Source organism: Dendrobium catenatum, unplaced genomic scaffold, assembly GCF_001605985.2.
Source record: "Dendrobium catenatum unplaced genomic scaffold, ASM160598v2 fragScaff_scaffold_1676, whole genome shotgun sequence".
Taxonomy (NCBI): Eukaryota; Viridiplantae; Streptophyta; class Magnoliopsida; order Asparagales; family Orchidaceae; genus Dendrobium; species Dendrobium catenatum.
Window position 1 is genome coordinate 977,287 of NW_021320138.1, and position 22,753 is coordinate 1,000,039.

The window sequence follows — 22,753 nt, forward strand, 5'->3', positions numbered from 1 at the left end:
AGGATTTGGGCCCAAACAGGAGTAACAATTATGTCAGATGGGTGGTCTGATATCAAACATAAAAGTCTGATCAACATCCTCATTAATAATCCTTACGGTACTGTGTTTTTAAGGTCAATTGAAGCATCTGACCAAGTCAAAGATGCTGGGTTCATATTTGGATTATTAGATGGCATTATTGATGAGGTTTGATTATGGAAATGAATTTGTGAGTAGCCCCACTATCAATCAGCACCACCACCTCCCTTTCCTTTATCTCCCCCTTTACCTTCTTGGTATGATTCGTAGTGAATCATTCCACTGAGTTCAGGAAAATCTCAGCCAGATCCAAATATATCTCCTGCTCTGTCTCCTTCTCACCTCCCTCAATTTTCTCGTCATCATAGACGGTGAGAACTTGAAGAGTTCGATTCTTACACCGATGCCCTAGCGTGCGTATACTTTTCATCGCACCTGAAGCACAACCCCTTAGCCCTCTTCTCTTGTATCTCTTTTTCTATCAGCTGCTTGAAATTTCCCCATTTCCTCCTATTGTCTTCTCCTTTGTGGCCTCCCGACTCCCTCCTGTTGTAGGACCTTTAGGTGCTAGATGGGTGGTCGTCATCCTGTAAGTATCGCTTGTACTACTACTTCTGGCTCCCCTCTCCAAATTTCTCTAATTTTCAACCAACAGGAACTTCATGGCCTCCCCCAAGTCACGTGACATCAGAACCTTCATTGTTGCTCGGATCTCCGCCTTTAACCATTTCATAAAATTGCCCTCCAATACCGTATCAGATAATCGCTCCACCCTGCTGGCTAGGTGCTCAAATCGTTCTCGGTAGTCTGCTACTGATCCCTCCCGCGTTAGAGCAAAGAATTGCTCATGAAATCTCCTTCCTGGTCGGTATGAAAACGTTATATTATGCAGTACTTGAATTCCCTCCAGTTCCTGATAGGCCTCCTCTGGTCTCTCCATTGATTCCAAGATTGAGCTTTTCCTTCCAAGCACAAGCCTGCTACTGTCAGCTTCACCTCCTCCGTCAGCCCATTGATGACGAAGTAACGCTCCACCTTATAAATCCTCCCATACGCATCTTCTCCTTCAAATATGGACATCTTCAACTTTCTAACCTTCTGGTCGCAACCATTCCCTCTTATTCTTCCATAGTTTCCCCTCTCCCAAGCGCTAGGCCCTCCCCACGTCTCCTGATTTTCCCTTGCCTTGCCATAGCCCAAAACCCCCTTCGAAATCCCCCCTTCTTTTTTCAAAATCAACACCTTGGCGGCCATAGTATCCCTCTTGGCATTCCCCATATCCACCTCCTCTTTGTTCCCTCTGGACAGGCTCTAGATGGGGTCTTCTTCTTTTTCCTTCCATGATTTTCACCTCATCTTCCTTCCTAGAATTTCAGAATTCATGCTTTTCCCTTCCACCCCTTTTTCCCCTGGAAGCCGCCGTTTGGTTTTGAATTTCCAACATTTTCTTCATCATGTCATGGAGATCGGCTACTTGTCCTTCCATGGAGGAAATCCTTTCCTCCTCTGTTGTTTTGGTTTGATTCTTCTCCTTTTCAAGCCTTTCCTCCAAAGCATCTACCTTCTTGGCCGCCATCACAATCCGGAGTTTGTAGATTCACAAAATTTGGATTTGAGACTAAAAAAACAGCAACTTTTCTCTTTTCTGGGCCAAGAATCATTGCTGAAATTTGCCGAAAATAGTCCTCCACTACTCCCAAGACTCTATGATATCAATTTGATAGGAAATACTTGAGTTCACAAGCAAACCTAACAATAATCGGTAAAAACAGCGAGAAAACGAAGAATTCGTGGTGGAAGAACAATCAAACGATAGCAAATCTCGTAGAAAACAAAGAGAAACAAGAACAAAGCAAAGATACAAGAGATCCTCAATTCAAGAGGGGGATCGTCTCTCCCAAATCTTTAGACAAGAGAGTCTAGAGCCCAAGTCGCCAAGAAACCCTAATTCCAATCAATCAAAACATAATCCCCCCTAATCCTCTCATGCACTTTAATACAAAAACTTTCCTAATCTAATTTCCCTCCCAAGCCCTAGCCGCCATCTTCAATTTGAATTCAATCGGACGAGTGGGGCCCACCCATTGGGCGAAAAATTTAAGAGAAGGCGGACTGTTTTTGCCTCCTGTAGAAGTGCTGAGCCGACCATTGGGCCGGCTGGGCCGATTCAGTCTGAACCGGCGTATCAAATGCCCCCAAGGATGCATGATTAATATGATAGAAGCAGGAGCTTGACACTTTAAGTACTAGGTAATTCTGGATGATTATTCATGCTTTATGTATATACATGCTCTTAATCCTTCCCCTATTTTGCAAGTTTTGTGTCTTTTATATTTTGAAATATTTTTTGATAGATTTAAGAGGTGTATTTGAGCCTGTGGGGTATAATTAAAGGAAATGTGGACCAGGAGGGTGAGCCTATCAAAGGTAATGCCTATGACCTATTTAGAAGCCAAAGCTTGAAGACCCCCACAGATAGAGTTTGTAAAAAATTATCTGGGTTGTATAATGACGGGTAAATCAGCTACCAATAATAATTGTAATAACTTGGATATTTACATTCTTTCTTTGGTTGATTCATGTATATATACGTGTTGATTGTTTACTGGGTGCGTAATAGAAGCAGGTTTTTTTAGGTTTCTTCTCTTGTTTTGCATGTAGGTGTCTGGACTTATGATGCTGTAGGCTTTTAGGACAAAACTAATTTTTCTATCTATTAAAATGTAAACAACTTAAAATTAATCATAGGAATCATCATTTTTTAAATAAAAGAAAATTTGCATGGCTCATTCAAGCGAGCTAAATTTTCTAAAAACTAAATTGATCATGCATGGCCAAGTGTGTCACATGTAGAAAATCCTCACTTAAGCACTAAACACCAAAAATCTGCATTCTTGTGAGTTAGTATTGTGCATACCCACATGGTCAGATATCTTGACGTCAAAGATAAGCTGTAAGTCCTATTTTCTAAATAAAAAACAACCATCCATACTCTTTATATACATAAAGACCGGATTACATGATTTTAAAAATGATTAGGTGGGTTAGTTGGTAGCCCTTTCCAGACAGGACAATAAATTCAGGTTAGACTGGCTATGCCTCATATGAGGTGAAGTTTGTAAGTATCTTACACTTCTTTAGATTTATGTTCAAGGCACTACCACTTAGTAGTCCTCACATTAGTTCTAGGATTTGAGTCTATTGTTGACTTCAGTCACTGCATATATTCTCACCCTCCAGGCATTTCCTTCAACATGTGTTGTTGGAATGTAAGACCAAACATTATAAATGAAATTGATCAACTTTAAAAAAAAAATCGATTCTAAAATGTAAAGCACAACATAGGATAATTTGAATACCTTCGAGTTTCATCATAATCAAGTACATTTACATTTCATTCCTTTTGCTTCCATTTCAAAATCTGATTTCAGGCTGATTGTTCCTCCTTTGAAACTCTCAAAGGCCAAATCTTTGAACAAGAATTTCACAAATTTCATAAATAAAAAGATTAGCCAATATTTTGATGACTGTAAAAAAGGAGAAATCACTAGTTTTATCAAAGTTTTCTCGAGTAACAAATGCTTAAGATGTAAATAATCATAGGGGTAAGTCCCTATGGGGCATCCGTACCCTAGAATAAAATAAACCCTATTCAATCAAACATTGAATTGGGGAAAATCTCTGTTAAAGATTAAAAATATAAATTTTGTTATTGAGTGCATAGTAAAATAGTATTTTTATCCTTTGGGATAATATATATTATTTTCTATGCCATGGTCGATCACAAAATATGCAATCCGTTGAGGATGGAAAAATTTCTCCAACAAAATCCACTGCTCATTGAGAGCTTTCTAGTGTAGAATAAGGAATTGCCTTATACGAACTATATAAATCCAAGAATATTAAAAATATGATAAATTTACCGTTTTCTGGGCTTAATTTTAAGCTTGCTGACCCTTTATCTTTATATGTAAAATATAAATTATTTTAAGAATTTACAGTCAGCTATATAAAGGCACAATTTTCTAACCTTAATCTAGTAGAAATAATCTTCATGTACTTTAGATTATAAAAATATGAAAATTGTTATTGTATTAAATTGGGCTATTGCTTTTAAAGGGAGAGCAGGTTAGCAGAGGTCTTGCTCTATACATATTATCATTTCAAAGGATATTTTTTTGGAGGTTTTAAAACAATAGAATATGGAGTTTGTAATATAGATGATGTCCTTTATACTGCATGGTTGCTTGATCGCTATATTAATGCTTTCCAATATTTCTGGACTATGTTGTCTTTCTTGAAAGAATTTTAATGTTTTAGCAATCGTTCAGTTTTTAGTGTATAATTTTGATTAGGTTATGAGAAGAATCAGCGCGGACATGAAAGAATATCAGTTGGAGAGCATCTTTCTTCATCACATCTACATGTATGGTGGTTGTAGGCACTGTTCATATACATGTATATGCGCCACAGGAGAAAACAGGTAAGAATATTGCTCCTGTTAAAGTTACAAAACTTAGAATCTTTCAAATTTGTGATATTTTAATCTCCTTGGTGGCCATGACGTCTCGGTCTGGCTAATTCTAGTAGTCTATCAATACACTTCAAATGGACTTGAGTGTTTGATTTAAAATCAGACAAAATTAATGAAATTAGATGGGAATTTAATGGTGAGTTGGTTTTTTGGTTAGTGTCTATATACATCTTTATGATTGGTTGATTCTGATCAGAACACTTTCCATTCTATTTAGTTCGAATGCTTCTTGATACTGATTTTATAGTGTCTTAGATGATAACCAAAACTGTTCATATATGATTTCTTCATTGCAAAAGGAAAAATTATTGATGTTCTTTTGTCACATTGTTTTCTTTGGATCTTATAAACTTTGCCTTCTATATGTGCTGTTGATACTAGCTGTCAACATTTACCATCTTCTGGAACCTTTATTAATTCTTATTTTGTTGCATGTTGTGCAGTGCTGTTCTTCACTATGGTCATGCAGCTGCTCCAAATGACCGGGTATGCATCTTTCTTACTTCAGTTTATTGTCTTAGAAATTGATAAAAGTTCTCTATCTTCTCCTCTTTGTAGCTAAATGATTTTACGATTCTTCTTGTTGTGTGCTTGTGGAAAATATAATACAACAAGAACACAAGCTTTTATCCCACTACGTGGGGTCTATTAAATGAATCCTTTTTCTTCATTTGTCCTATTAAGAGTCAAATTATCATTTAAATCTAAGTCAAATATGTCATTTCTAATACTTTCTAATTTAGTCTTTTAAGGTCTATGTTAGACCGGTCCACTGGACCGGTCCAGCCGGTCCGCACAGGACCGGCAAGTCGCAAAGAGCGACAGATCTCTGCCTCATGTGGAGATCGAGCGGCCCGACCTGCCCATTAGAGCATTTTAGGAAGCGTTTTTTAGCGTTTTGAGAGGGAAATTTGAATGTAGGGACTGTTTAGGGATTTCCTTTTGATTTGTATGCATTAAATAGTTGAATTTCCTAGGGTTTGGGCATCTTGAATTTGGCTGAAATTTGAGATCTCTTAGATTTAGGTTTTCTTTGGGCTCTAGCGGCGTCTAGAGATTTGGGAGAGATCGATCCTCCTCTCGAATTGAGGATCAATTGTATCTTGCTATTTTATTCATCGACTAGTGGAATATAAGCTTTTCTTTGAGTTTTCTCTCGGATTTCCTTGTGGTTTTGCTGTTTTTCTGCTGTAAACAGCAGATTTCTGCTGTTTTCCTGCTGTGGACAGCCATTTGGCTGCTGTTTGTTTGCCGATTTTGGTTAGGATTGCTTGCGAACTCAAGTATTATCTTAGGGTTACTTGCGAACTCAAGTATTTCCTATCAAATTGGTATCAGAGCGTCGTTTTTGGGACCTTAGGCGGCTGAAATTCTGATTTTTAGCGAGCTTTCGGCTTCCGGAAGTGAAATTTTTGAGATCTGTTGGGAAGAAAGATGGCCGGAAAGAAGGTGGAAGTATTGGAAGGCGAGTTCGGACAACTAAAGACAGATCTGGAGGGAAAGTTCCTGGAAATCTCCACCAACAATGACAGGTTGGAAGGGTGGTTCGCGGCGATGAAAGAAATGATGAAGAAACTACTAGAAATGAAGACCAATCCGGCAGCATCGGAAGTAAGAGAGACCACCGACGGCCAAGGCGTAGGAGGAAATCCAAACCCGGTCCGGGGGAGGAGGAATCCGGAGGTGGAGATCCTTGAGGGGGAAGACAATATGCCTCCTCTAGAACCGCTTTCTAGAGAGGAGATGAGTCTGGGGTACGATCGAAGAGGTGCTGATTTTGGCGGTAGAAGAGAGGAATTCCAGCGTCGAGGTGCTGAATTTCAGCGTTGAGGTGCGGAATTTAAAGGTAGGAGAGGGGAATACGACGAAAGTGCAGATTTTGGCGGAAGAAGAGAAGAATTTCAGCGTTGAGGTGCTGAATTTCAGCGTCAAGGTGCTGATTTTGAAAAGGGAAGAGGGGAATATGAGGAATAGTTTGGGTATAATCGCCGGAGATATGACCGGGACACAATGTTTAAAATTGCGTATTCGGGTATTGAGGCGTTTTTCATTCGTGAGGCGAGGCGTAAGCCTCAAGGCGTTTTGAGGCGTAAGCCTCAAAATCAAAAAATTGCGTTAACATAAAATGATAAATTTTTTATATACTAATGAGTGAATAATATAAAACATAAAAAAGCATAAGATATGAAGTGAGATCAAAATATCTCAATAATAAGACAACATGAAATATAGTTCAACTCAAAATTCTATCTTTCCCAAATCCTAGTATTCTTTTCATTAACATATAATTCCAATTTTAAAAAATAAATAGCAATGACATATCACATAAGAACTCATAAGTCATCAGCAGTGTCATCACTAAGGGATTCTTCATTTGAATCATCATTATGGTGAACAACTCTCTCCCTTTCCTCCTCTCCTATAGAGTCCAATGTCGGGCATTTACTTCAAGATTTATGTAAGTTTTAATATATATAGCGTGAGGCGTAAGCCTCATGCCAGTGAGGCGAAGAGGGCCACAAGGCGGGCCTCAACCAAGTTGAGGAGCAAGCCTCATAAAAAAAACTCAAGGCGCAAGCATCGAGGCGTTTTTTACTGGAATTGCGCAAAGGCGGGTCTCAAGGCGAGCCTCATATTGCGCAATTTTAAACCGTGTCGGGACACTTGGGGAGCACCTCCCCTTCGAAGAATGAGAGGTTATGGAGGGTACCGGGGAATTGGAGGAGACCCACAGGTGAGGAAGCTGAAAATGCCCATCTTTGAGGGCGAAGACGGCCATGGCTGGATCTACTGGAGCGTTACTTCGCTGTCAACGGGTTGACAGAGGATGAAAAATTGACAGCGGGGGGTCTGTGTCTGGAAGGGAAAGCTTTGGCAAGATATCAATGGCGTGACAGGAGGGAGCCCATCCGGAGCTGGAGAGAGTTTAAGGATTGCTTATTAGAGCGTTTCCAAACCGACAGGGGAGGAGACTTCTATGAGCAATTCTTTGCCTTGACACAAGAAGGGACTGTGGCAGTGTATCGGGATCGGTTTGAATACTTGGCTAGCAGATTGGATCACATTTTAGAGTCCGCCCTAGAAGGGAACTTCATGAAGCGGCTTAAACCTGAGATACGAACAACGGTTAGGGTGCTGGAGCCGAGGAACCTAGGGAAGGCTATGGAGCTTGCGCAGTTGGTGGAAGATCAGAAGAAATCAGAAAAAGGGGCTCGAGGAAACTATTCAGGGGGATCTTATGGGACGACGACCACTCTTCTAGCACCCAAGCGGTCTGCATCAAGCAACATTAATGAGACCACCAGGGAGAAGCCAGTAGGAGGGAGTGGAGAAAATTTCAAGAGAATAACAGAGAAGGAGATGCAGGATAAGAGGACAAAGGGGTTGTGCTTCAGATGTGATGAGAAGTACATGCCGGGGCATAGGTGCAAAGATCGAACTCTTCAGGTTCTCCTTGTGTGTGAAGACAAGAAAGACGAGGGAGGTGGGAGCAGATCTGAAGAGGAGGGGAAGCTGCACCTGGATGTGGCAGAAGTTTTTCTGAACTCTGTAGTGGGATTCACTCCGAGTCACACTATGAAAGTGAAAAGAGATATATCTGACCGTGAGGTGGTGGTGCTAATTGATAGTGAGGCTACCTACAATTTCATTTCCACTCAGGTCGTCAACCAACTGTGAGTGAAAGTGGTGGACACCGGTTGTTATGGGGTGATGATGGGTACAGGGAAGGTGGAGACAGGTCAGGGAACCTGTAAAGGAGTGGTGTTGACCATTCAGGGGATTTAAGTAAGGGAGGACTTTCTCCCACTTGAATTAGGAAGCACTGATATGGGAGCACTCACGATGGGAGCACTCACGATGGAATTAATGGTGGATGGGAGAAGGGTGGTCATAAGGGGAGATGCAGGGTTATCCAAAGCCATCACATCACTTAAGCCCATGGTTAGGGACGTACAAAAGGTGGGGGAAGATTATCTGATGGGACTACACTGGCTGGATGCGATCAGATTTAAAGAGGGAGGGGATGTTCCTCCTTCCGGTCAGCCCTTGGTTCATCAATACAGTAAGGATTTTCAGTCACCTCAAGGATGGCCACCTCCACCGGAACACGAGCATATCTCCACCTTGAGGACAAGGTGGATTTTTGGGAGGGGAGTATTGTTAGATTGGTCCACTGGACCGGTCCAGCCGGTCCGCACAGAACCGGCAAGTCGCAAAGAGCGATATATCTCTGCCTCCTGCGGAGATCGAGCGGCCCAACCAGCCCATTAGAGCATTTTAGGAAGCGTTTTTTAGCGTTTTGAGAGGGAAATTTGAATGTAGGGACTGTTTAGGGATTTCCTTTTGATTTGTATGCATTAAATAGTTGAATTTCCTAGGGTTTGGGCATCTTGAATTTGGCTGAAATTTGAGATCTCTTAGATTTAGATTTTCTTTGGGCTCTAGCGGCGTCTAGAGATTTGGGAGAGATCGATCCTCCTCTCGAATTGAGGATCAATTGTATCTTGCTATTTTATTCATCGACTAGTGGAATATAAGCTTTTCTTTGAGTTTTCTCTCGGATTTCCTTGTAGTTTTGCTGTTTTTCTGCTGTAAACAGCAGATTTCTGCTGTTTTCCTGCTGTGGACAGCCATTTGGCTGCTGTTTGTTCGCCGATTTTGGTTAGGATGGCTTGCGAACTCAAGTATTACCTTAGGGTTACTTGCGAACTCAAGTATTTCCTATCAGTTTATCTCTACCTTTCTTAACATAGGCCTAACATAGGTCAAATCTAATACATCTACTCTCCTAACTGAGTTAGTGAAAGACTGACTTTTTATGTGACCACACCATCTGAGGTGACTCTCTCTAATCTTATCTACCACTAGAGCTACTCCAACTTTTTCATTTATATACTCATTTCACATCCTATCTCTAAGTGTAAATCCACTCATCCACTTGAGCATCCTCATCTCTCCAACACTTAACTTAATTTTATGCTTCTCTTGAAATGCCAATATTTTGCCCCATAAAGAATTGCAGGTCTCACCATCATCTTATAAAATTTACCCTTAAATTTGAGGGGTACTTCTGAAAAATGTAATAGAGCATATATATTCTATCCTTACTCCCTTAGTTTATAAGACATTCCTTTTTTTTTTTTTTGTGAGACGGTGGTTGCTGTTTGGGTGGAGGGAGGCTTCATAATATAATGACGAAGTTTCATATTACTTGAAGGTGTCTTATTTAGCTCATGTAATTTGAATTTTAGAATATTTTAAATTAGGTATTGGAATTTTTAACTCTCATAGATGCATATCTCCTCTATTCTCATGTCATGAGTATAAAGATTAGAATATTTTCTAGCGATAAAAATGTCCCCAACATTTCTATTTCCACCTGAGAAGCTTATCTGAACTCATTCCTATGGTAGAAGCCTGAGGTGTTTTTTTTGAACTAATGAACTCCGTTTCATATTATTTACACTTGGAGTAGTGGTAAATTTATTGCATTCTTTCCTTCAAACATTTTGGTCCTTCATTTATGCTGTAACCCTGTGGGCTCCGAAAATTCGGCCCCAGCCTCCACCCGCTTTGCTTTTCTTTCGGGGGGAGTTAAAATGGATTAAGTTCCAGGGTAAATTTTGGGAAGGCAGATGGGTTTGTAGATAAGACACACCTATAGGTTTCGCCCTTATTTTGTGAGGACTTTATGATCTGAGTTCTGGTTTCCTATAGGCACAAGCCCCTATAGTTAATTATCCCTCTCGGTCATGAGAGAGAACTTTCGATTAAGGCTAGTCGTCAATCAGATACATCGTATCCGTAGATACGTGGTATTCGACATATAGTAGCAGCATGAGTGTTAAGGATTGGAAGTTTGAAGGGTTGGAAGAATTTATATTTAAAATAGAAATTTCTCCATCTTACACTTAAAGTGGATGGTGGGGGAATGGATGATGAGCCCGATCAAGATCCCATGGTTCTGTTGTCAAACAGAGGATCGGGGTTGTAGGCTTCTTGCGTTTATTAGTGAATTCTCATTGTTATAGGCATTGAAGGCATAATATGAAAAATATATCATTCACCACCACCGCATATTTGTTTGATGGTTGGAACCCTGTCGACTCCTATTGATCTTCATAAGGATTGGGTTCGAACTTGAATTCACTTATTGACCCGTGCAGCATTCCTAGACGTCACATGTGTACTTATAACACACTCGTCGTGGCCCATGCGGGTATTATGATTGCACTTACTCCATTTGTGTACCTATGTGTATTCAAATTACGGTGCATGTGCAGGGGTACTTTAAAATATTTGTAAATACCTTCTGTCCGCTTGCATGAATGTTGCAGATTCGGTGGCGGTATTATCTGAATGTCATGAGACACCTCATCATACTGATGTTGACTCCCCTTTTCTCGTTCACCAGGAGGTCCTTTTTAGAATTCGTGACTGCTTCCTTGAAAATAACTTTTTTTAAGGTCTACATTGTATTGGACTTCTATAGGGTGTAACATTCATAACCAAATAATTGGCCTTCAAAATGAATAGAGGTATATGGGTGCACTTGTCATTTCCAACGTTTGTGGATGCTAGAACTATTTTCTTCCTAAGTATAGGACCAAGAAGAAATTTTGGAACACCAGGAAGTTTAGTTCAAATTTATTCAAACATCTCTTCCATTCTGCCGGGAGGTGTCCTTCTCCGTACATTGAGTTGTCTTCATACTCGACGTACTCGTGAATCTCAATCACCACTGTTGTAAGTGATTTATGTACTTGTATCCATAAGGGTTCGTCGTACTTATGATATACCCACTGTTGTTATCCACAAGTAGCTCGTATTTATTTATAGGAACCAGTTGTATTCACTACGCCTCCGGGAAGTTTTCGTAGTAGAGCCATTGTTCCTGCATCATATCCACCTTTCATCAATCTCAAGTGGTTTGATGTACTTATTTGCAAGGACTGATCTTCCACTATCAATTGACAATGTTGCCATCTTAATATGCAGGCACTTGCTTATATTGGGGATTATATTAGTATATATGGTAGTCACATATGAACTCTGCAACTTGATTCGAGCTTAAGCTTCTGAATTTAGTTGAGTTCAATGTGCAAGTTCAAACTTTGATCTTCAACTTGTTCCTTTAGGTTCAAAACAAATCTCAAGTTGAGCGCGTAGGGGGTTTGCCTGCTCTTTGCGAGCGTCGAGAATAGGATTTTTGGGTTAGGAAGTTATAACTTTGCATTGGGGCGGCGACAATGATGTCGGAGTGCACAAAAATCAATTTTTTTCTCTTTTTTTTTGTGTAACTTTGCATATGAACTCTGCAACTTGTTACTATTGTTTACAAGTATAATGCATTTGACCTTGTAGGGATTGTCGTAGGAGTATTACATCTGCATTATGTCCACATTTGCCATTCATAAATTATTTGCGGCGATGTGTCCTCCACTATTGATCTCTAGTGTCTCCTTCTTCAATCAACGGGCGAATTATTATTTGTATTGAGGTTTTCGTCAATGCAAATAGGAAGCATCTGTACATCCCAATTAAGATGATCACCACAAGTTGCTTGTTATTGTTCAAATAATTCCATTGGAACTTTATAGAGATCGTTCAAATCAGGCATCTTATTGATCACCCATTTATGTTCAGGCTCAAGTCATATTCATGTTCAATTTGGTTCCTTTGTGCCCAAGTCAAATTCAAGTATAAGCTCACTTCAATTTTATTCCTCTTAGGTTCAAGTCTTGGCTCTCTTGAATTAAATGAGATTTAAATTCAGGCTCCTTTCAATTTCATTTGTAAGTCCAGTGCATATGCACTATGTCACATTCAAGTCCAAATTCCACTTGATGTTGTACAGTTTGAGTTCAAAGTACAAGTTCAAGTTCTAATGATCTTGAAAGTTCAATTTCTTATCACTTTTGGTTAAAGTTTAAGTTAGGTCCCTAATTTGCATTTGTCTAAGTTTGAGTCCAAGTATAGTTCAGGCTCAAGATGAGCCTCTTCCATTCATTCGAGTCCCATGTACTTCAAATTTCGTTCAAGTTCAAATTAAGTTCAATGTCATTTGATTCGAGCTTAAGCTTCTGAATTTAGTTGAGTTCAATGTGTAAGTTCAAACTTTGGTCCTCAATTTGTTCCTTTAAGTTCAAAACAAGTCTCAAGTTGAGCACGTAGGGGGTTTGCCTGCTCGTTGCGAGCGTCGAGAATAGGATTTTTGGGTTAGGAAGTTATAACTTTGCATTGGGGCGGCGACAATGATGTCCGAGTGCACAAAAATCAACACTTTTCTCTTTTTTTTAATACATCTCTCTATCTCTCTCTCTCTATATATATATATATTTATAAGATATTACTAAATATTAAGTAATATATAAGTAATAGTAGTAATTATTTTAATCAATATTATTAACATAAATCTAATCCATTACCTATGTAAGGAAGCTGCAGGCATTGGACAAGAGAGAGGGCGTCGGGTACAAGCTTGATGGGCTCAGGTTGGAGAAGTAGAGAGAGAGATGGTTTGAGGAGTTCAGCCAAGGTCAGTGTCGACACTTGCAGGAGATCGGTCTAGGGGTTTGGCCTCAGGTAGATTTCGGCTGAGGAGGAAGGCAAGGGTCGGGGTCGGTCCAGCAGGCGAAAGGGCATGGACGGAGCTCGGTCGGCAGAGAGGTTCGGCTTGGCTTGCGGATTAGATAGAGAGGCGTCGATCTGGAGTTCGGCCAGGTAAGAGGAGCTCGGTACTTTCTCTCTCTCGGCTTGTGTGGGAAGTCGGCACAGGAAACAGAGGAGGAGGTGTCGGCTTCGGTACAGGAGGAGTCGGGTAGGCTCCGTCGGGTAGAGGCCGGTTTGTGTGGAGTCCGGTTGGTTGGGGTTTGCGATTTAGAGGGAGATTTGAATAGATGATCGGATGGGCAAGTGAAGGTCGGCGTCTATATCTGGAGTTCGGCCGTAGATGGGTCGGTCGACAGCTTCAAATGGAAGTACTGGTTCGGTAAGGGTGGGTGGAAGAGATGGAAGGAAATCAGAGCGATCAAAGGTGGGGAGTTCGGCTTTGGTGTCGTGGATTGAGGCTTACGAACTGAGGGAGGCAGGTCAGATGGAGTTCTGGGCTTCGGCTCTATGTGTTGGAAAGAATTAAAAATCCAACGACTTCGCTTCGTCCTCCATTTAACAACTCAAGTAAGAGGCAATCGAGGCAAAGCATGCGGGAAGGGATGTCTTCGACGCCGCTCGCAGGGCATGGGCGACTGTAGACGTGATTAGAGTGGCGATTTGGGCAGGATACGAGTATGGGCGGTATGGCAGAGGTAAGGCTATGATTTGATTTTATTTTTTATTTTTTATTTTTTTATAAGGGGTCAACTAACCCATAATTTTTGACCGGCCAAATTTTCGGAACGAACTTAATGTTTATGTATTTTAGCAGAAGGAGCGCGATATCGGCAAAATTTAAAAAAGAGTCAGTACGCGTTTATGTTTGGCGCATTCAAAGAACGCGCCTAACAAAATGGCGCATTCTTTGAATGCTCCTTTCAAAATAGCGCATTTCAATGGAAATGGTGGAATGCGCGCTTCGATGAAGCGTATTCCATAGATTGTGCTTTTCTAATTAGCGCCTTCAGCATAGTTTTCTGCTTGCCAGCGCGAAATGAAGTAAATTTGGCTTATAGCGGGGGGCAAGATCCGCGAAATCCGCGAAAGCAGTTGGGGAGGTGCGGAAATTGATGCCGGTTGTTGAATTTGGGTGGTTGGGAGCTGATTATTGATGATGGGTTTGAAGACCGAAGTCCTTTAAAAGGGGCAGTCTGCATTCGTTCTCTCCCACTCCTCCGTAAGCGAAGTTCTTCTCAAACCTTCAGTTTTAAATTTTTGAAGGTATGTTTTTTTATAAGTTTTGTATTTTCTCAGTTGTAGTTAAATTTATCTTGTAGCGCGAGAAATAATGTGCTAGTGTAAGTAAATTAACTGTGTTGAGCAAATATAGATTTGTGTGTTTGTTATTTATATACTTTTGTAATTTTAATGAGTTGTTTAGAGTAGCTTGAATTTATGAAATTTTATTTTAGCAGATCTTTAGCATTTGAAATTGTTTGTCCGTTAATCTTTAAATTTGGATAGTATTTGTTGATCTATTATTTTGTTGATGATCTTTAATTTTTAGTAGCACTGACATGTATTAACTAATTATGTATTAGATTTCGGATCCATGAGTGTGTTGTTATAGTGCTTTATTTGCAGATTTGAGTTTAAATTTAATTAACTGAAATGAATGTTTCAAAATTTTTTTATTATTATAAATAGAAGAACAGATAGCTACTATTATTAAAAAAATGTTATTTATTATATTAATATGATTAAATAATTATATTATGATAAATAGAAATATGATGAAAATTTCATTAATAAATGATTAAAATTTTTTTTTCAGAGAAACTGTTAACTTTAGAAAAGTAAAATAAATTTTAGTAGAAATGAAGGTAGAAGGACATTTTTTTTTATGACAGATAATTTTTTGTATGACCTATTTTAAAACAAAATTTTGTACAGTAATTTTGTTATTCAACAAACCTAACTTTATAAATTTTATACTTTTTAAACATTGTATGAAATATCAGTTGTGCTTGCATGTCATTGATGTGAACATCACACAAAATAAAAAAAATGTAGGAATGTAGGAGTTTGTAGACTCATATACTTGTAAGGTACTGTAATAAGCATAGGTTAAATATCATATAACCTTTTGTATCGAGAATGTAAATTTTAAAAATTATGTATATTATCTATCAATCCTATAGATTTGCATACAAACACAATAAAGGTATAATGAATTTAATGCTTTGTAAATTAGCATACGTAATCAATCTTAAATAAATTTTGTTTTTTATTTTCGGTACATATAAAAAATAATATCTTCTGTTAAAAATACAAAAAAATTATTATTATCTGTAAAGCAAGAAATAAAATTCTAGGAATTTATAACTATATTTCGTAATTATATGCGTAAATATCAAAAAATATTTTTGTAATGCTCGTGATAAATAGTGCGACATGGTGGTATTAAGAGAATGAGTCTGAAAGACCAATAATTTTATACTAAAAACAAATATAATCTATTAATGTTTTAATATTTTATATTAAATTCATCTTAAATTTTTTTATAAAACTATAATTTTAAAATATTTGTTAAACAATATAAAAAGAATTTAAATTAAATTGTCTTAATTTATAAGGCTTAGTTATCGCATTTTTATTTTATCGATAGATTTGACCAAAACTCGTTTTTAACTTAACCCAATAACACCAATCATGTAGTACGGTTCGCAAAGTAAGAAAAACAAAAATCTGTTAAAGATTAATTACTTTTGTGTATAGAGGAACTTAATAATACCTTGCCACAAATGTGAATAATTAATTATTAATCTTTTGCATTTAAAAAATTTAGAGATAATTTATTTTCACCATTTTTTATAATTCTTTATAAAATTTATATGAATTAGATTTTGGTAGTACAAATGTGTTAAAGTAATGGATGGCAAATTTTGTTAACCCAAATTTATTACTAGTCTGATCTTTATTCAAGTATGAATTTAATTTTGTACAACATTACTATTTTAAATTTATTAAGTAATAATCTTAAACTGTAATTACACAATAGTCAACTTATAATTTTGCCCCTTTTTTAAAATAAAACATGGTAAGGAATTTCATCAATTTTTTTATTATATGTATGTTAAGTTGATGTAAAAAGAAGATTTTAGAAAAAATATTGGAAGGAAAAGAATGAGTGTAGAAGCACTAAATATTGATTATATACATACATAATTATTACATTTCATTATACTACAATTAGAAAAATAAAAATTATTGTCGATCCTATATAAGTAAATAAATTGAGATATGAGTAAAATATAGAAAGATGATTTATATTTTGATTCAAGTTAAAAATATATAAAAATTATATAGATATGATAATCACAAATGGAGATGATGCAATTTATAAATAATTAGAATAATAAGAATTACATGAATTTGCTTGATTGAAAAATTTATATTAATTAGGTTATTTTTGTGAGGATATATTGTGTGAACAAATAACCTTAGAAGTCCATATGTAGATGTAAACACACCAAATTAGTAGTTCACTAATACTAATTCTAGATATTGAATGTATTGAAGTATTAAAAAAATGGTGTATTAAATAAATATGTAGTATAATTGAGGGCATTAAAAAGTCTCCAAAAAATCATTGAGATATGATTTGAGATTTGTATTGGTGATTATAAAACTTTATAACACATATTTAATAATTACATAAATTTTCTTATCTTTATAGTATGTCTCGATTGATGTTGTATTTCGATGGAGAGTTACATATTTCGGACGAATTCACACCAAGTTATATTGGCGGGAGGATTAGACCACTCCTTATCGATGATAATATTTCTCTTGAAATGATAAAACGAAGAATTATGCGTGCACTTAGAATAAATTCAACAACAACCACTACAAACCTCACTTGTCGTCTTCGAAATAATGATGGATTTTGTGCGATTCATGTCACCGATGATGAGGTCTGTGAGTACATGTTGATGGAGGCTAGAACACAAGCTGTTGTTGTATATGTGGAGGTTGAGCAAATTTCACCCATCGAGGTTGCTGCACCACCGGTTGAAGCTTACATATGAGTATCAACCATTGTATTTCATGACCGTTTGACTGAACTTGTCCTTACACCTAACTTAACTTTTATGTATTAGGCCCACTCGCACATCTGAATCCTTTATGGCTAGTGTAAGAGATATTCCGAGAAATGTTGAAGATGATTTAGATGGTCGTCCTAGTTTACAGGAGCAACCTAGTAATTCAACAGGGCAGCTTCCAAGAGTTCAACCTAGACAAGGTGTAGGGGAACATCCATATTACGACACAACTAATTATACACTAGCAGAAGATATCAACCCCTCAGTGCCTTGCATGGAGCGTAATTCACAAAATGAAGATGAAGGATATGAAACGATGAATAACGATAGTACTAATTCATCGAATGATGGTAGCCCAATATTAGACTCCCACATACCTATGGAACAATTTAACAATACGGAATGTAATGGGCAAGTGTTCATTGAAGAACACGCAACACAAAATCGTGATAGACTTGATGGCATGAACATCAATAACGATTTTGTCGAAACTGTTCGGACAACTCAACAGTGGGATGATGATGAAAATTTTGATGCGCCATGTGTTAACATTGTTGGCTCGATAGAAACTAATACTCCAATAGAGTTATATGAAGCTCAGATCTTTCATACAAAAGTAGATTTGCAAGTCGCGGTTAATGGTTGGTCGATCCTACACAATGTTCAACTTTTAAATTCAACATCCAACAAAAGCCAATTGAGTGTCATTTGTGCTCAACATGAGAATCCTTATCGTCCCTTCCTTTGGCGCTTACATGCTGCACGAAGTAAAAGGTTATGTCGGTTATGGAAAATATCTACATGTGAAAATCCACATACATGCACCCATCCCATTTTGGCAAGTGGACATCATAATTGCACCTCAAAATTTATATGCAGACAAATCATTCATATAATTAGACAACAATTAGACATGAAGTCGAAGCAGATTATAGCTAGAATAGAGTCAAAGTTTGACATTAAGATATCATATATGAAGGCATGGGACGTACGTAGAAAAGTTATTGAAGCCACTTTTGATAGCTACGAACAATCTTATTATTCTCTGTATTGTTTTATGGAAGCCTTAAGGTTATCCCAATCAGGCACTGTATATAATATTCATGTCGTACCTCCCGCACGCTTCAAGGCACTTTTTTGGGCATTTGATCCTTATATATATGGGTGGCAACATTGTAGACCGATGTTGAGCATGGATGGAACATGCTTGCTTGGGAAGTATCGAAGGACCCACTTGGCAGCTGTAGGCATTGATGGAAATGGCGAATTGTTTCCACTAACTTTTGCAGTGGTGGAATCGGAAAGCAATGAATCATGAATTTGGTTCCTACAAAAGCTACAACTTCTGCCAACTGTAGCTAATCGAGAGAAGTTGTGTATAGTTTCTGATAAGCACCCAAGACTAGTGCGCGGGTGCAGGAAAGTATTTCCTAATGCTGTTCATAGGCATTGCCTTCGTCACTTACGTGAAAATTTTAAAAAGATAGTCCGTCGTTTGGGAACTCCAGATAGTGAGGGCTTGAGTAATAAAATGTATTTTGCCGGAAATACTGATGATTATTCATATTTCAATCGAATGATGGATGAAATTAAAATGACAAAGCAGGAGGCATTCGATTGGTTTGTCCAACGCGATGTTGCTAAATGGTCCCTATTATTTGATGAAGGCTGTCGTTATGGTATTATAACCACAAACGCATCTGAATGTTTTAACGGGGTGCTTAAACGTGCCCGTGTACTTCCTATTCAAGGACTAATAATAGTAATTTACTATAATCTTGTGGCATTATTCTTAAGGAGATCATCTGAAGCTGAAAAGTGGGTTGAGGAAGCCCAATCACAAATTTGTTCCACGCACCATGATTGTCATACAAAGAGCTGAACGTGATGCTCGACGGTGTCCTGAACCAGTCACGACAAACAGGAATGAAGTTATTGATACATCTTCTCGAGCAAACAAGGTCGAGATAATCAATGCATCCTCCTGTATGTACACTTGTTTGAAACCACAACTTTTTCATGTTCCTTGCATTCATGTCGTTACAGTAGCTGGAGCTAGGCGGTGTGATCATAATGCTTTCGTATCACCAATATTTAAGATTGAGGAGTACATTGTTACGTACTCCCAAGTATTCCATGTCTTTCCCCCGAAAGACATATAGCCCACCTTTAATGAAGAGCAGGGATTAAACCCTTTGATGGCACCAAGTTTTCAACATCGTGCAGGCCGACCACGAATGAATAGGTTCCGTACCACGATAGATGAGGCCTCGAGTAGGTCAAACAAAGCTTGTGGTTTTTGCAAACAAATAGGTCACAATAGATCAACTTGTCCACACAATCCTTCCTCATCAAGGTTATCTATATTTAGTCAAAAATATTTTGCTTCTAAAAAATTAAGAGTTATAATAATATGAATTGTATTGATTGTATTTTTGATAGGTATGGCCTACCGATCTAGACGTGCTCGTTCAGGCTGACACACACCACATCGTACTGCTGCAGAAAATGTCCCATTGCAGTTTAGTATAACATCACTTGGAGATTCCCACAGAGCGCATGACCCAGATCATGTATGTTAAATAAATTACTATCATTATTTATTAGTTATGTCATGCTTAAATATCTTTTTAATTTTAATAAAATTGAAATTTTCAGGCATCTCCTTTGGTTGCCACAACTCATATGCGCATGGCTAGGTAATGGCGAATTGAATGCCCACGGATGATTTATGTCTTACTAACCTGGGATTCCAAAATCTCAGACATTTGCAGTTTATTAGGTTGGATCACAACCTGATCACGGCACTAGTGGAGAGATGATGTCCCTTAACAAACACATTTCATTTAACAATCGGCGAGAGGACTATCACATTGCAGGATGTCCAAATTTTACTGGGGCTTAGAGTTGATGGACCTGCAGTGGTTGGCCCAAATGTTGTAGGGCGAAGACGTGTATGGCTAACATGGCCGAATTGCTGTGACGAGTTACTTGGGACGCATCCCGGGAGGGAGACAGTATACCACGACCACAATGATGAGGAAGACGTAGCGACCTTCAGGATGGGTTCATCACAAGTTGATTCTATGCTCACATTACGTTGGCTCCGCTGGACGTTTTACAGAGAGTCATATGATGATTTGGCACCAGAGATTTTCCTGCAACATGTCCGAGCATACATTCTATTCATGATAGGTTATTTTTTAATACCAGATACATCACGGAGTCATGTTTATCTACAATGGTTACCTCTACTTGCGGATGTTGACAGCTTTAATAGGATGTCAATGGGTGGTGCCGTTCTTACACATCTTTATAAGGAGCTGTGCTATGCAACAAGGCCAACAAGGACATATATAACGGGATGTGTGGCACTCCTACAAGTTTGGTCATGAGAACGATTGTACATTGGTCGACCGACACTGTGAGTCACTCAGATTTTTTACTTAGCCGGACGTCCATTGGGTTACAGGTTAGTAAGCTTTAGTCAATAAAAGAATTTTTGTTATTTTAATAATAATTGTTCTTACAAATTTATAGGTGGGATGAAGACAGGATACGTGAGCTTCCTGCAGGTAATACAATGACGTATAGGATGAGTTTGATGGGTTGCGTATGAGTCAGGTATAACAAAAGTTTTATTATTTAAATAATATATTTTTTGTTAAAAAAATTAATATATTATCTGTCACATATTGCTAGGTAATCATGACTCCATATACCCAAGCAGTTTTAGATGCTCTTTCATTACAGTATCATGATGGTCAAGAGATTTGGAGGACACGAGTACCGCTTATTAGTTGGAAACGTGCAGAGTGTCACCTTCCGGACCGGGTTGTTAGACAATTTTCAAGTTTGCCAACCACTGATATTGAGCCTATGGATCAATCATTCAGACGCATTGATGGCCGGGGTCGAGCGGATCAAGATTGGACAGTACAGTACCGTGACTACCTCAAGATCTGGGAGGAGAGAAGGACTTACGTGGTTCCCATCACTCCACTAGTAAGGACAGGCAACCGAGAAGTTGGAGCTTATCTACGGTGGTATAAATCTTGGGCATCTATCTACCTGTTACAACCTCAAATTGAGCCTCCGGAGACCTTCTTTCCTCGATCACCTGCGAGAGATTAGTGGTACGTACTGAATTGTAATGTACAATGTATTACTTCTTTTTTACATAAATTTAAAATTAGTACTAATAAATATATATTTATTCTTTAGGCGGATTACTATATACGATCATCTGCCATACTTGAGCCACTCGCCGGGAGTGGGGGACAAAATGCTAGTTCATTGCAGATGACTATAAATCAGGTTGTTAAATTGTCTGCCCGAGTTCAACAATCAGTATATATTGACTACGCTACCTTTGATACATCCACGGAGGCAGAGCAACAAAGGAGAGAACGTGCGGAGAGTTCTCTTGGGCAGCAGCATGGTAGACGATCTGTTTCAGATGCTCCATCCCCAGTCAATGGGAAGCAGGCACCAACGGACTGTTGTGCCGGACCCGCATCGGCATTCCATTTATACACCATCCATGGCCTATGATTACATGGGAGCAGGTACTTCAGCCCCACATTAGAGCCCGCAAGTTGGACAGTCTACTCAACCAGGACAAATCTATTATGACACACAATACGACCAACCCAGTGAACAATCATTATTTCCAATGGTCATTCCACAGTGGATGTCATGAGTAGGATTACCTTCATCCCCAACGCAGCAGGACATTATATTAACGGGGGGTTTTCCTACTGAACCAGGTACACAACTTTCACAACAACGCGCCGAGGTTGAGCAGGAGGAGTCTGAGGTTTCAGAGGAGCCACAATTACAGAGGAGAAGACGAAGGGCACCAAATAGATTTACTCCAGGGAGTGGGGCATCACCTAGGTATCGTTAGTATAAGATTTGAGATGTATTGTTGTGCTGATATTTGAGATATGACTACCTGTTACAAAAATTTATTCATATTATGAAATCTTCTTATTAAATTGCTCGACGACTCATATCTAGTAGTTACAAGAATTTTTTTTTTTTACGTACTCAATTTTTTTCCTTCATTACTTTGTGTTAAATAATAAAGATAAATTCTACATTACTTAAGGTTGTTTGCAAATATTTCATTTCAGCTTCATTAATCAAGAATGTACTCCAACAATTTAGATGCTAGCAGCAGTTCTGAAATCAAACAATGGATTACAGAGGGTACCATACGGGTGCGTGAAAGCTTATCTTATCCTGTCGATGAGGACCTTGAAGCTAGGGTATCATCAAATGAACTATTCAGGTGTGTTATCCATACTTGGGATGAAGATGAAGATTTCTTACTGTGGCACTTACACGAAGATACGATGAAAGAGAATGAATATAGAGGTAACCATGCACGTCGAGAGTTAGGCTGAAAATGTATACAATAAGGCTTTCCCATTTTTAAGCACCACCTTGTGGCAAAAGATTTCCTAAAAGGTCGAATTCTAGAACTTTGTCGTGA

At 38.4% G+C, this 22,753-nt stretch overlaps 1 protein-coding gene across 1 annotated transcript in view; it reads left to right on the forward strand.

Moving 5' to 3' along the window:
* The window catches only part of LOC110096835 (xaa-Pro dipeptidase), a 123,816-nt gene that overhangs the window by 63,627 nt on the left and 37,436 nt on the right, over positions 1-22,753 (forward strand). Inside the window, exons 7-8 of the mRNA XM_020822960.2 lie at positions 4,374-4,501; positions 4,996-5,038. Of these exons, the coding sequence (XP_020678619.1) occupies positions 4,374-4,501; positions 4,996-5,038 (171 nt within the window). The remainder of the gene's footprint in view (positions 1-4,373; positions 4,502-4,995; positions 5,039-22,753) is intronic.